This window comes from Microtus ochrogaster, unplaced genomic scaffold, assembly GCF_000317375.1.
Source record: "Microtus ochrogaster isolate Prairie Vole_2 unplaced genomic scaffold, MicOch1.0 UNK1, whole genome shotgun sequence".
In the NCBI taxonomy this organism is placed as follows: Eukaryota; Metazoa; Chordata; class Mammalia; order Rodentia; family Cricetidae; genus Microtus; species Microtus ochrogaster.
Window position 1 is genome coordinate 3,151,439 of NW_004949099.1, and position 15,438 is coordinate 3,166,876.

General features: G+C 49.4%; 1 protein-coding gene across 1 annotated transcript in view; it reads right to left on the bottom strand.

Moving 5' to 3' along the window:
• The window catches only part of Podxl2 (podocalyxin like 2), a 26,048-nt gene extending 16,332 nt beyond the window's left edge, over positions 1-9,716 (bottom strand). The window contains exon 1 of the mRNA XM_013353088.2: positions 9,431-9,716. Within this exon, the coding sequence (XP_013208542.1) occupies positions 9,431-9,572 (142 nt within the window). The 5' untranslated portion in view covers positions 9,573-9,716. The remainder of the gene's footprint in view (positions 1-9,430) is intronic.
• Between the last annotated feature and the right edge of the window lie 5,722 nt (positions 9,717-15,438).

Genomic DNA, 15,438 nt, shown 5'->3' on the forward strand with positions numbered 1-15,438 from the left:
CCCACCTCAATCAACCCTCCCTCCCTTCCTGTCCTCCCCACCTCAATCAACCCTCCCTCTCTTCCCGTCCTCCCCACCTCAATCAACCCTCCCTCTCTTCCCACCCTCCCCACCTCAATCAACTCTCCCTCCCTTCCCGCCCTCCCCACCTCAATCAACCCCCCCCTCCACATCAAGCTGCTTTTGTCAGGCACTTTGTATAGCAGCAGGAAACGTAATGAAAGCCTGCCTGGGCCTTCCCAGAAATCTCCTGGAGTCACACTGCACACCCCTCGCACCCCACTAAAAGAGCAGCTGCAGGGACAGCTGTGATAGTCACCACTGGACTACTAAAGTCCCACCCTCTGGCAGGGTAACTGGCTGCAATTTCTGGAACCTTCTGGAACTTTCCTGGCCGCCTTTAAAAAGCCTTTCTCTCCTTGCTGCCTCTTTCTTCCTATCTTCTTTATCCCAGCTGGGATGCTTTTTCCCTTAGGCCAATTTCTTCTTTATTTAGTGGGAACACCTGTTAAGTGTCCTGGGTGGGGGGTACATATTCTCTGAATTGCTCCAATTCAGACTTATTCTTTCCCGTAAAGCTTCTCTGTTGATATTTCTGTCCTTGGAAACTCAGTGAGTTTTTTTTTGTTTCGTGTTGGGACACCTACAGATGTGAACCTCTTTCACCTTGTCTGAAGTTCAGAGAATTTGAGTTTATTTTTGTTCTTTCAAAGATGTTGACAAGTGTGTCCACACACCTGACCTAGGGTGCGGTTACTTGGTGTTTTGGACATTAAGAGGGCCTATCCGCTCCACCCTGACCAAAGGTCGGAGAATTCCAGCACACTCCTCTGCTCCTTCATTTAAAATAGGAGGTTTGACACAGGGAGTGGCTGCCTACAGGATACTTGGTCTAGGGTGTGTTCACTGCCTATTTCTGCCCTTGACATAAAATACTTTACTCAGGAAATAGCGGCTTGATGTCTCAAGTACTGAAGCAAGTAACTGTTCTGAGTGTCCTTTGTGTGGTGTTAAAGCTGTCTTTTACTTTCTTCCCCCTCTTTTGTACTGGGGTATAAAAGCACACGGAAATCAAACACAGGAGAACACAGAATTCAGCATGCAGTATTCGCGGAGTTAGCCTCCCGGTACTATCCTATGTCTCTGTGTTTCTTTCATATCTCTGTTTCTCCTACCTAACATTTCTAATCCTCGTGCCCCTACCCTTGAACGTACGAACCTGTGTTGGACTGTGATAGAAGTCACCCCAGAAAGGTGGCTTACGACAGAATGGCAGCCCAATGTGGCGCTTACAACTGTTTTGTTTTGTGGTTTTGTTTTGTTTGGTTTTTTTTTTTTCAAGACAGGGTTTCTCTGTGTAGCACTGACTGTCCTAGAACTCACTCTGTAAACCAGGCTGGCCTTGAACTCAGAGATCCGCCTGCTTCTGCCTCCTGAGTGCTGGGGTTAAAGGTGTGCGCCACTACCACTGGGATTCAACACAGTTGAATCTAAGAGCTATGTAAGAGCAGAGACCCAACAGTGCCTGCCAAATGAGTTCTGACCTTGCTGTGTGACGCACCAGCTGGGGGCTCCCTGGAGCAGAAGGGCGGGATGGGCACCACGTGGCAGCTCCTGGGAGATCCTGCGGCCTCACAGGCGGCTGGAACATGTTCTGTGAACTCTGCTCTCCTCAAATGCTTGTTCCTCTGCTCCCTTCTATTTCTGTCTTTTAACCCACCACTGTGCTGGTGTTTGCTTTCTAAATATATCGTGCTGTACGTCTTTCCTCTGCTGCATCTGAGCTTTGCACAAGTCTCTCCCTCCGTGTACTAGCCCTCTCCCCAGGGCAGTGTTTGCACTAAAGACATTTGACATTAGCTGAAATATTAATGGACTGGCTTTCCTATTCAAGGCCTGGAATTAGAACAAGAGGGCCAGAGACCTTGAAAGTTCACTTTAAATGTCCCTTCTGGTTAATGTCAAATTCCTGAAAATTGTCCCCTTAGTGCACCTGCGAGTCAGCAAGAGTTAACATGGAAATACCCAAAAGCCAAAGGAGATTTGTATAGAACATAGGGGCGAAGGAGAGAGGCCGTCAGCATAACTAAACCGACTTTCTAATGACCAGGCTCAACAGTATTAAAAGAAACAGAAGCCAAGGCTGAGGTTTCACTTGGTGGTGCACTGGCCTCACATGCAGGAGGTCCTGGACTCCATGCCCAGCACACAAAAGAAAATAGTCTATAGCGTCTAGATGGTTCAGTGGGTGAAGGCACTTGCCACTAAGCCTGAGTTTTATCCCCAGGACCACAAGGTGAAGGAAGAGAACTGGCTCTGGAAAGCTATCTTCTGACCTCCATATGCACACAAACATGCTCACATCCATGTGAACATGCAAAAACACATACATGTACACAAAATAGATATGTAAAAATATACAATTAAAAATCTAAACCTAGAACTCTAGCCTCCTAAGATCAATCAAGGGGCTCACACCCATGTTTTCAGCATCTACTAAAGCTCGGTTCACACAGTGAAAGCATAGAGCCCACGCCTCTACCAAGCACTTGGGAAGCTCAGGCAAGAGAATTGCTGGAGTTCAAGGCTAGCCTGGGATACTGAATGAGACCCTGATCCAAAACAAAACCTCACACCCCCTCCAGCTCCCTGCAAGGGGAAGACTGACAGTGCCTCACTGGACCCTGGGACACCGTCAGCCCTCACTGGACCCTGGGACAGCATCACCAGCCCTCACTGGACCCTGGGACACCGTCAGCCCTCACTGGACCCTGGGACAGCATCACCAGCCCTCACTGGACCCTGGGACAGTGTCACCAGCCCTCATTGGACCCTGGGACACCGTCAGCCCTCACTGCAGGAGTGCTTGCCGGCACAGGATACTGATGCTAATGATTAGACCCCAGAGGATGTGTACCACAACTCTGTTTAATGCCAAAGCCTTTTAAAAGTCTATTTCCTATAAGGGAAATAAAGTCTGAAGAGACCTAACATGGTATTGTTTGGTAACTTTAGGCGATGAGACTGTGGCCCAATTCTATCTTCTTCTTTTGTTTGCATTTTAAAAGACTGATATGCTAGTATTTATTACAAGCATAAAAATGAAGAGCTTTATTCCTGCAGTCGGGGTGCAAGTGCCCCTCCAGCACTTGACAGCTGGCTCTGCCTTATGGGCCTGTCCATCCCAGTGAACAGACTATGCGGGCACAGTAATTGCGGGGTCAGGCTACGCAGCAGCAGCCAGGGCTCAGCAAGGGTTTGCGGGAGAAAACCACCTCCAGGTCCCAGCAGACAGCTGCCTTGGCGTCTGCTTCCTACAGGCTCCATTCCAGGCAGGCGTAATTAAAGAAGTCTAGTAAGAAAGATTCCATCTAGGGAAGGGTGGCTGATTTGAGATTTAGCTCTGCCACTTATTCTCAGGGTAATACAGTGCCACTTTTAAATCTCTGACCCAGTTTCCTGAGCTATGAAACAGTGATAGTGGCCGCCCTGCTTCTGCAATCCATGAGGTGCTCTGAGTAGAGCCCTTATGAATCTTTCTACCCAAGGCACTGCTGTGTGTGCCCCCTCCACTACCCCTCTTCCCGTGAGTGTGATCATATTCGCCTTTGGGGACACACCTCCCCTCTTCTTGGAGTTAAGGGACCCCACACAGTGGCTTTAGGGGTAGCCTACCGCAGTCCTTGCCCATCAGAGAATTCTGGCCTTGGGGCAGGACAGTTGAAGTTCAGGACCCAATCTGAACCAACCTGACCCGCTCCTGGCCCTGGGAATACAGAGCTTTCTTTCTATGGTAGTCACTAGGGAAGGGACAATGATTTTCCTAGGCAGTCTACCTGGATTGAAGCCAACAGAACAGGATGGAGCAGGATGGGCCAGAGAGCCAGGCTGGCACGTTGAGTCTCCTGCTGGTACTGCAATCCTGTTCCTTGTCCCATAAGCCCGTAGAGTCCCCTTGCCACAGAAGCCTGTGAGTCTTGTGCATGGGATTTCCCCGACCTGCTGGCCTCCAGGGGTCATCCAGCCCCTCTCTGGCAGGACCTCACTACCTAACGCAGGTCCTGTCTTAACAGAAAAGGAAGTGTGTAGAGGGTGACGGGAGGGGGGGATGACAGTCTTGAGACGATGTGCCATGGGCTGAACCCCTCTGAAACTCAACATCGAAATGTATTGTTCAGAAGCATTTAGAAGGCTGAGGCAGGAGGATTGTGAGTTCGGGCAGTATGGGCTACCTACGTGGAGGGAGAGGGTTTAATTGCGGTTATGACAGGACTGAGTGAGCCTTTAATAAATGACTAGGGCTGGAGCTCCACCTTCTGGATGGCTTAATGTCACCACCACACTTTAGAGTCACACAGCAGCTCAGGCCTGTCCCTCCAGCTTTGTTCTTCCACAGGGCCATGAGACCCAAAACCCTCCCAGGTGCAGCCTTCCCACCATGGAGGTCTGGCTTCCAGAACCTTCTAATCCTACAAAAGAAAGCAGCTACGACTGGACAAAACAGCACTACTGTTTACCACTAGCAGTTAGGAATGAACTGACCTTGCTTTAACTCCACCCACACCCCCATGCCACCCCACTTGGTTGTCTGCTCTTCTGGAAGGACACTGACTGGAAGAGCAGCTCTGAGAAAGCTCCCCTCCTCAAGCCTGGGGTGTAGGACTCTGAGTCCTCAGGTTCAAGGGTAGAACAGGGCAATGGTGGTGAGTGATACACTGGCCTTTGGGTCCTCCTGAATCTCAGCCTCCCCACCCACTGCCACCAAAGACCCTAACTCTGTTCCCATCTCAACCCTCTTGCAGCAATGTCTGCCAGGCAGTGTAAGGAAGCTGTGTTTAGGGGCTGCTAATGGTATGGAAAGATACCTTTCCAGCAGGTGGATTGGAAAGTGGGTACCTTCAACCCAGCAGTGGAGAGTGGGTGGCATGGGACGCTAGCCCCATGTTTCTGCCAGGCTACACACCATGGACAGGGCACTATCAGCATCACAGCCCCCAGCATCTGTTCATGGGCAGAGTGACTATCCCCTATTGAGCTGGGTAGTGAAGGATGGTTACCTAGCAACTAGGAAAGCAGGGTGCAAAAGAGCTTCTGGGGCCAATGGAATGGGAAGAATCAGAACTAGAGGCATAAGGAGCAGGCTTGAGCCACTGCCAGATAGAACAGGATTGCTAAGGTTGATGCTAGTCACCGGAGAGTCCCCTGCATAGCCCATCCGCTCAGTTCTGCCAGGCAGGAGAGGGCTGCATCGTGGAGACCAGTTTCTGGCGGGCTGGACATACAAGCTGCATTGCATATTACTAGAGTTCATGCAGGAGTGTTTTCACAGGAAGACAGCTGCTCCTTGGGACCATGCAGTGTAGAAAGGCAAGACACCAGGGGAGGAAGAGAAGGCCAGCAGCGCAGTTGCCTGCCTCTGTTTTCCCTTCCTGCCATACAGGGACTGCGTGACAATCACTCGGTGTGACAGATGAGAAGACAGGAACATCGAGTGAGCCATATTGAAGCCTAGAAACCTAACACAGCTAGAACTCAGTGGATGACGGTGAAGCTTCTCGTCAAGAGAACTGGAGAAGCCCAGGGAGGAGACACAAACCTTCCTGGACCCCAGAGTCAGTCCCAAGCAGGCCTGCTGCTCTTCTACCCACAGCCTACCTGCCTCTCTCCAGCAGAAAAAGCCTTAGAGGCCCAGGGCATCAGACGGCCCAGTACAGAACAAGGGCAGGACTGCTGAGATGCTGAGCCACATACCCAGGAAGAGGAGATGGGGCCCTCTAGTGGCTTGGATGCGAATATCCTCACAGCCTCCCATTTGAACGCTTGGTCCCTGGCTGACGGCACTATTTGGGGAGGTTATGAAACCTTTAGGAGGTGGAGTCTAGCTGGAGGAAGAGGTTTGTTAGGGTTGGGCTTGGACACTTCCTTTCCTCTCTCCTGTTCTTCCAAGAGGTGAGCAGGAAGGCATCCCAGATGCATACTCCTGCCACCATGGAGCCGCTTGCCACATCTACCTGGCCCCAATGGTGGGCTGTATCCCTTTTAACTCTGAGCCCACACAAACCCTTCCCCCCTGTAAGTTGCTTCTCGGCAAGTATTCGGTCACAATAACAAGAAAAGTAACTAATATGAGTCTCTACCTCCCGTCATATACTAAAATAGTTAAATATAAAAGTATAAAGCCACAGGAGAGCAGCAGATAGCAGATATCTCAGGGAGGGAAAAGCTTCTTTAAACACAAAGCAGCAAAAAGCAACAAAAACATTTAAAACCATTTTCAAGGGGCTGGAGCACGGGCTCAGCAGTCAAAAGCACTGGCTGCTCTTTCAGGGGATTTGGTTTAGATCCCCAGCATTTACATTGACAGATCACAACCCCTGGTAACTCTAGTTCCACGGGATATGATGCCCTCTTCTGGATTCTTTTGATACTGCACACACATGGGACACACAGAAAAGCAGGCATATACATAGAATGTAAATAGACGAACTCATTAAGACTTAAAAAAAAGCAACTGACAAACTGTAAAAATGTTTCTGTTTGTAAATGAGAGGCTTTTCTTTCTTCTACATGAAGACTGCACAGTGACCAAAAAAATGAGCGCCTTGGTAGGGAAAAACCGTGGAAGTGATAACAGCAGCAACCACTTGCAGAACACTTCCCAGTGCCAACTGCTGTCCGGAGTGCTGGGAACGCAGCCCTTCATGTAAGCTGCACCTCCCTGCAAGGTGAGGACCCCATGTCCTAGATGAGAAAATGAAGCTTTGCCCTTGCTTTCTCCACAGATGTCAGGGTGCTGTTAGTAGGGTTGGAATGGCAGAGCCTGCCTCCTCTCCACTCCCCCAGGCTTCAGATCCAAAATGAAGAGTGTATTTTATTTATTTTCTTTTTATGTGTATGAATGTTTTGCATACATGCATGTATATGCATCATTTTCATATCTATTGGGTTCCCTGGAACTAGGATTACAGTTGATTTGTTGTGAGTCACTGTGTGGCTGCTGGCAATCACACCTGGGTCCTCTGGAAGAGCAGTCAGTGCTCTAAACCACTGATCCATCTCTCCAGCCCTGAAAACTATATTTGATATTCCTATATGTAAAATATATTGTATAGAATATATTATATAATCTATGTTCAGAATTTATACATGGTGTATTAATGGTATATATATTACTAATTAATATATATTCATTTATACTGTCAAGCCATTTACAAAGACCATTATAATTTTTCCTATCAAACTGAGCAAAATCCTCCCCCCTGGGGTTCTAGAGATGGAAGGCAGGCCCTTGTACATTATCATAGAGGCAACTCTACCTTGGAACCTTATCTCCAGACCTTGGCTTTTTTGAGACTAGGCTTTGCTGTATTGTCTAGGCTGGCCTCCATCTCATGATCCTCCTGCATCAGTTGCCTGAGTGTGGGGACTGCCTGGGCCATCACGCCAGGGTGGGAAGCATATCAAGCCCCAGAGTTCAGTCCCTCTGGTGAGTGCATGCTGGAGCTAAAGTGGTCTTTCTGGGAGTCTCTTTGCTGAGGTTTCCAGAGCCCCTGTAAAGACCCACACACTTGATGGCAGAGCCGCTCCATTTGCTCCACTGTCTGAACTCTCCTCTGCCACTGCCCCAGGCTGACCTGATCAGTCACAGCGCTGGGCTCGCATGCCCTGTCTCACAGGCTCTTCAGTGCGGCAGGGAGCAAGAACAACGAAGCACCTGCAGACGGGATCCTGGATGTGGAGTGGGAAGAAGGCCAGAGATGGTTGCCTTTCGATTCCTCTGTACCTGAGGTATGCCTCTGTGGCCTGCCCTGGATGCCTAGTGATTTTCCCATATCCTACCAGACTTTTACAAATCCATTCCTTTGTCTCTTGGGGATGTCTGGGCTCCCTGTCTTCTGTTCCTGGGTGGGATGCTGATAGAGACATGTCTTGACCTACTGATCTCATTCTAGACTTTATTCTGGGGAAATAATCAGGAAAGTGGAAAAAGTATAAGAACATTTGCTGCTGCAACTAAACCTGGACACAAGAGGGGAGGATCTCGGGCCATCTGACAACCACGTGTGTGCTAATACACAACTGTTAAAAATTGGGTAGTAGGGGCCGGAGAGGTGGCTCAGAGGTCATGAGCACTGGCTGCTCTTGCAGAGGACCTGGTTTGATTCCCAGCACTTATACGAAGACTTTTAACTATCTATAGTCCAGTCTTAGGGGAAATCTATCCACACCTTCTGGTCTCCTTGGGCAACAGGCACCCACACGGTGCACAGAAACATATGCCAACAAAAATGCCCATATGCATAAAATGAAAAGAAAGGAAATTTGTAAAAAAAAAAAAGTTATAAAAGGATAATTAATAATGTGGGAAATACATTTAAAAATATCAGATGAAAAGTAGAAAATAGAATGTTCCTGCCAGGCTGTGGTGGCACGTGGCTTTAATCCCAGCACTCAGGAGGCAGAGGCAGGCAGATCTCTATGAGTTCAAGGGTAGCCTGGCCTACAAGAGCTAGTTCCAGGATAGCTAGGACTGTTACACAGAGAAAGAGAAACCCTGTCTTGAAAAACCAAAATAAGAAAGAAAGAAAGAAAGAAAGAAAGAAAGAAAGAAAGAAAGAAAGAAAGAAAGGGAGGGAGAAAGAGAGGGAGAAAGAAAGAAAGAAAGTTTCTTATGGTTCTAGTTTTTCATATTTCTGTTGTCAAATTGTGAGTTGCTTCATTTCCTTTGAATTAACTTTATTTTATCTTTTGATTTTCTACAGTGTTCACTCACAGGCTAACCTGGAACTCACAGAGATCTGCCTGCCTCTGTCTCTGCCTCCTGAGGGCCAGGGCCACCACAATTTATGTAATTATTATTTAGATTTCTACATTTTATTTTAATGTGCATGAGAGTTTTACCTGTGTGTATAGCTGTCTGTGTACCATGTGTGTGCCTGGTGCCCTGAGAGTTCAGAAAGCATCAGATTCCCTGAACTGGAATTATAGACATCTGGGAGCGACCATGTATGTGCTGGGAATCAAACCCAGGTCCTTGAGCAACCAGTGCTCTTACCCAAGTCTTGTTTAAGTCCACTGGGTGTGTCATAGTTTAGGGAGAAAATTTGGGGCTGACTATTCATACCACAGCACTCTTTTCCTAATCTTAATAGGGGGACCCCACAAGCCAAGACACCACTGAAGAGGCCAGGGCCGGAAGCACTGCAGCCTGCTCCATGCACTGGTTACCAGTCCCCAGATTGTGTGTAGCCAGCTTGGTGCCTGGACCTTGGTAAACAGTAGCTTCTATTAAGGAGACACTTAGTGATGGCAGATGGCAGACAGCCTGGAAGACACCAGAGGGGAGAAGACTGGGGTGGAAACAGCCCCACGGTCCCTAACAACATGGATCGCCCTGGTATCCTGCGTAGAGATAAGTGAGCAGAGCTACCTGCAGTGGGACCCAGGTCCAGGCTGGTGCCATTCAGTTCCTCCTCTTCCCAGAAGTACTGTGGTGGCTGCAGGAGCCGGGACTCCTCGCTGTCCTCACTGGGAAAGCCCGAGCCAGGAGCTAGGCCGGCGCCCAGGCCCATGGCCTCACTGGGCTCCTCGGAGTCCAGGGGCTCAAAGTCCGTGGGCAAAAGAAGGTCGAGCAGGGAGGTGGAAGTGAGGCCTTCAGGGCCAGGCTCGTCCACGCCGGCTGCACAGGCACCCAGGGAAGCTACTGTAAAGACAAAACCAGATATCAGGAAGGAGGGTCAGGACAAGGACTAGCAAGACACATCACAAAGATGGACACTCCTCAGCACTGGGGCTTCAAGGGACCTGAGCTGCCCTTTTAGAGTGTTCAGCCTCCCCTGTGACGGGAGTGAGGACTTGATGACCCTGCTCCCCTCATCCCCAGGGTGCTCAGAAAGTTCCTCTGTCCCAGTCTAGTAGCTCTGCCAGACACTGCAGGGACAAATTCAAGCCAAGGACTTTGCTGGCATGTGACACTGTTCTCTAAGTTTGCATCCCAGGCTGAAACTTCCAGCCCGTGCTGTGATTTGCATCATGCAGGTCTCCTGGGTGCAGTTTAAAAACCCACGCAAGGTTGCAGGGCAAACTCACCAGTGCTGGCAATCCTGTAAGTTTATTTAGACTCATGGGCCCTCCCGACTTATCAAGATAAAAGAAACAAAGACCAGACTACAAATGAAAAGGATCATCTTCCGTCTCTTTCGCTCTGCCACCGAGAACAGCAGAACTGTACCACTGATCAGTTTCACAGCTAGCTTCGGCACCTCACTGCATGCTTTGGGAAGTTGCTCAAGTCCCCCGGGTCTCACCTCCTCACCTAGAAGACCTGGAGGTTGATGGAAATGCCCTCTGCATCCTTCCTAAGACTAACGACATCAGTGGTGTGGGGAGGGCAGGTCCAAGACCCGGGCGCCTGGCCCCTGCACTGGATGTGAAGTGTGACCTGCTGTGACCATAATGAAGGAAAATTTCAGTGATGTTTATAATAAAAACAAGACCTCATATTTTCAGGGCCATGTGCAAAGTGCTTTACAAACAGCATCTGAATTTTAATCGCTTCACCCCCTGATGAGGAGGGCAGCGCTTGGCTGCTGAAGGAAGGGAAAAGACCACAGAGTTCCAGCAGAAACTGGGAGAATGTCAGGTACATTGTGCACCTGTTAGTCAGTCCAGGACTAAGAATAGCACACTGACCTATAGGAGAGCATCTGGGTGGGGTTAGTGTGGAACAAGAGGGCTGGAAGGGGAGGCAGGCAGGGTACCAAGAAGACGAGTTTACACTTGTCTTCCCTGCCTGGGTGAGGGTCTCCAAGCTCATTCATCAGTCCATCCATTGTAAAGCATGGGCAGGCACTCTGAGCCCTCAGTCCCAGAGGGAGGAGCACTCATTGCAGGTGAGCGGAGCTGTCTATCCCAGTGAGGACCCCCCCCCCGCCGGGGGACTGTGTGCACTGCTGTACAGGGACCTGAAGAAAGCATAGAGGCCCGGGACGTCCTCCACCTAGAGAGCCCTAAGAGCAGACGGTGAGCTGCTTCTTCACCCACACTAACACAAAGGCTGTGCTCACACCTGCAACCCCGGCACTCTGGAGGCTGCGGCAGGAGGATTACAAGTGTGAGGTTAATTTGGGCTACATGGTGAAATCTTGTCTCAAAAACCCTCAAATGGGAAGGGAGGAAGGGAGAGAGGAACGAAGGGAGGGAAGAAAGACAAGACTGATGTGAGTAGCGGGCTCATCAATGTCCCATGTGGCCTCAGAGCCAACACGGGGCTGACTGTGGAGGCCTAGGAGACCAAGGCAGATCCACAGGGCAAGAGCTGGCACGCTGGTCCCTTCTACTCTGGCTCAGAGATGTTCCCTCTCAACAAGCTGATTCACAGGCCTCCCTCTGAGCTGCCGGAGGCCAAGTTCTACCTGGGGCAGGGGGCTCCTCTGGAAGGCAGGACTCGAGACACTGTTATGTTCTCCCTGTGGCAGATCCGGCGGCTGGGGAGATTCTGGCTTGGAAGTTGAGAATCATCAGACCCCTTCCAGAGCATCTCTAGCTGTCCCAGACACTAGGTCCAAAGTCCTGTGTCCATATTACCAACTCATATATGGGAAAGGGCAGGGCATACTCATGGCTTCAAGACACCTAGAGGCCAGAGGGAGCCACAGCAATCTTCATGGTGTCCTCCTCCCCTCGGGTTCCCTGTGGTTTCCACAGGAGGATGCCAATGAGTCCTTCCACTCCAACTCTCACCCCAGACCCTAAAACAACTCTGGTTGTTGTTCTTCTAGTCCTGACTCTATGGGAAGAGCAGGGCCCATCCCGTGACAGGTAGATGGTAGTGAGTCAGGTGGCTGGGTCTAACACAGAAACCACCCGAGGGCTCTTCTCTGAGGCTCTGGGGGTACAAGTGTATCCTCCAGGAGGACACCCCTCTGAAATGTAACTGTGTAGTTTTTCCCTTGAGGCTAAGTTCCCACTCCTCAGACTTGAGCATCACCTTCACAACAGGCCTCAAGGGCTTTGCTTTAGTCTCAAGGGTTATTCTCTTAGGACAGCTTGTCAACCTGCCCAGGCTAGAACAAGAGTCCATGTAGAAAATAGCCAGGTTAGCAGTGTCCCAGTTGAAGCCCCATGTGACAAAGCCAGCCAGGACAAGCTGATGTGGAACTCGAAGGAGCCTGGCTGAGATCAGAAGTGCCAGTGGATTCCAGCTGCACTGCCAGTCCATAATCATGAGCTAAATACACAGAGTCTGTTCAAAACCAGTCCAGTTCAAACCTGAGCCAGTGCAGATGCACAGGCTGGTGGTGTGTGTGAGTTAAACACAGAGCTAAGCCACAGATAAGCTTTGATCCCCATTGTTCTGCAACTTCTAGAACGTTCCCAGGTTGATGCTTCTAGTTTGGGGATCACATCAAGAATTTCTGGGGTTTAGGGCTAGAGAGATGGCTTAGTGGTTAAGGATCCTGGCTGTTCTTGCCAAGAACACGGGTTCATTTCCCAGTACCCACATGGTGGCTCACAACCATCTATAATTCCAGTTCTGGGAGGCCTAATGTCCTCTTCTGGTCTTTCCTAGTACCACATATAGTACAGATATATGTGCAGGAAAACACCCATAAACATAAAATAAAAGAATAGCAAAAAGAGTTTCTGGAGATTTTTGTTATTGTTTTAAAATTTACATTTATTCATTCTCTCTGTGTGTGTGCATGTGTGTGGTGTGTGTGAGTACGCATGTGCATGGATGTCAAAGGACAACTTTAGGGAGTCAGCTCTCTTCTTCTACCACATGGGCTGGAAACACCGAATTCAGGCCATCAGGTTTTGTGACAAATGCCCTCACCTACTGAGCCACCTTGCCATCCCCACAAGTTCTGTTTTAAGTCAAAAATTTGGGGGTGATTTGTTGCACAGCCCCAAATTTGACATAGCCCACTGGCACACTGAGAAAGGTTATAAAGGGGGCTCTTTCATGCAGAATAGGAGCTGAGCAACTGAACACCATTCATTCACTCACCCCAAAAACCTTTTTATAAATTCTGGCTTTGCACCAGGCATTATACAAAAGTCAAGTAATACGGGATATGAGAAAGATATAGTCCCCAACCTTCAAATGCCAGTTTCTAGTGGAGCCCAGGAGGAAGTCAGATCATCACAGCACAGTGTAACAGGTGTGTAAGAGGCGGAAAGGCACAACCGCAGAATGATGGCGTGGTGTCTGTGCTAGCAGACTCAAGAGAAGGAAGGAGGATGAGCAAGAAGCACTTCTGGGAGGGGAGCAAAGTGGGACAGCACCTGGGAACGCTCATTCCTCATCTCATTCTGCGGGGTGGACAACGGTGCCCCCCAAGGGAACACACACAACCATACTCCACGCGTTACAGTACAACAAAGCAGCCAAGGCCACATTACTAGAATGAGGTCCACAGTGCTCACAGCTCAAAGCGTCAGTTTTTGTAGGAAGGACTTGGGTCTACTCAAAGGCCTACATCTTGGGGGGGGGGGAGGACGCTTCTCTAAGCCCCACCTTCCCAATATGCTGGCCCATGAATATCCTTGATTCGTTCCTGCCAAGTCTCTCCAGAGACAGTCCCTGCAGATATTTTAGGTACTTCAGGATTCCCTAGCAATGCTCACTGCGTACATCTCTCCTCCACACTACCCTCTGAGCAGAGAGCCACCAGGGCCTAAATGGACATATGACTCACCCCGTGTTCCTGGCTCTGTATGGATGAGTAATGCTGTTGGTCCACAGACCACATTTTGAATAGCAAAACTCAGCACAGCCTTCTGACGGCCAAATCTGTATCTACTGCCCCATCACATAGATGACCCAGCCAGATCCTTTAAAGTGGCAGAGGGGCTCTCCACCAATGGACATACCCTAGTACCTCCTCTCCACTCCCCACAGTCACAATCATACCCCAGTCATGCCATATGCCCTAAACCAAGTTTCTAGAGATTTCCAGAACATGACAATCTCCTTTGCTTTCTTCAGACATGCTATGCCTTCTGAAATAGTACCCATTTATTCCCATCTTTCCCCTACCCAATTCTTAAAGATTTATCTTTATTTTTCTGGAACATGTGCCTGTATGTACCACCTGCATGTAGTGCCCATGGAGTCACGCTGAAGGGCACTGGATCCCTGAAGCTGGAACTGTGAGCCTATGAGGGTGCTGGGAACTGAATCTAGGTCCTCTGCAAGAGCAGCAAGTTCTCCCAACAGCTTCCCCACCTACCTAATTCATACTCTCACTTCTGGACACAGCTCTCTCTCTCTCTCTCTCTCTCTCTCTCTCTCTCTCTCTCTCTCTCTCGTACATGTGTGTGCATATGTGTGTTTCATGCATGTGAGCATGTGAGAAGAATGTCAGGTGAACTTTATCATTCTCTGCTTTATTCCTGTGAGCTAGGGTCTCTCACTGGCCAGCGAACTCCAAGATCCACCAGTCTCTGCCCCCAAAGATAAGGTTGCAGGCATGTGCAGCCATGCCCAGTTTTTTTCTAGGGATGCTGGGATTCTAACTCAGGTCTTCATGCTTGTTCAGCAATCCCTCTTATCCACGGAGCCAACTTCCCAACCCTGGTCACGTGCCTGGGCAGGGTGCCATTCTTTGTTATCACAGTCTTGGCCCTACGTTTGCTCCTCACCCATTGGCAACAGACAATCATCTACCTCTCATCAGATGGTAAACGCGCAGCATGTCCCTTGACACTGTAGTGTCTAGTTTCTGACACACACCAAGGCTCAGCAAGCCCTTGAGGGGATAAACAAGAATAGGTCAGACCTTCCCGTTTTACAGATGAGATCTCTGATGACTCATGGGATTAAGTTAATAGAAAGAGCTGTAATTAGCTGCTTCTCCCCACAGGAAGGTCTTGCAGATGTTCTATGAAGGAGGTTTGGGAAGCAATTATTTGCTGGGCTGAGCTGCTTAAAACAATATTCAAGACAGCATAGCTACCCCAAGGGATGTGAGTGCCAAGGAGGGAAGCCAGTGCTAAGGACTGGAGGGCACCCCTTTCCTTTAGACACTCTGCCTGGGGTTCCCACAGCAAACCCAAGCTGAGTCCATGGGGAAGGTTCCGCTGTCCCACAAAGTGCCCTCGGGAATGCTATCCTCCGCGGAGCTCTCATTCACAGGCCACAGGGGCCCTGTTTAGAAACACTTCTACAAACTGTCCTATATATTTAACACTCACTTTCTAATTTTAAAAAAAGTGAAACAGATTCACAGAATCCTGTCAATCCAGTGCCAATTAAAACTGAGACTCACTTGTGAGGACTGTGCCATCTCATTGTCAGTAAAATCCATACAGGAAGGCCAGCCACATCGTCATGCGGCCACTCCTCGGCTTCTGTCGGAGCCAAGTAGCATGCCAGGCCTTCCCTGGTGATACAAAGATGGACATTGGATAGTCTCTGCCTGCTGGGAAATT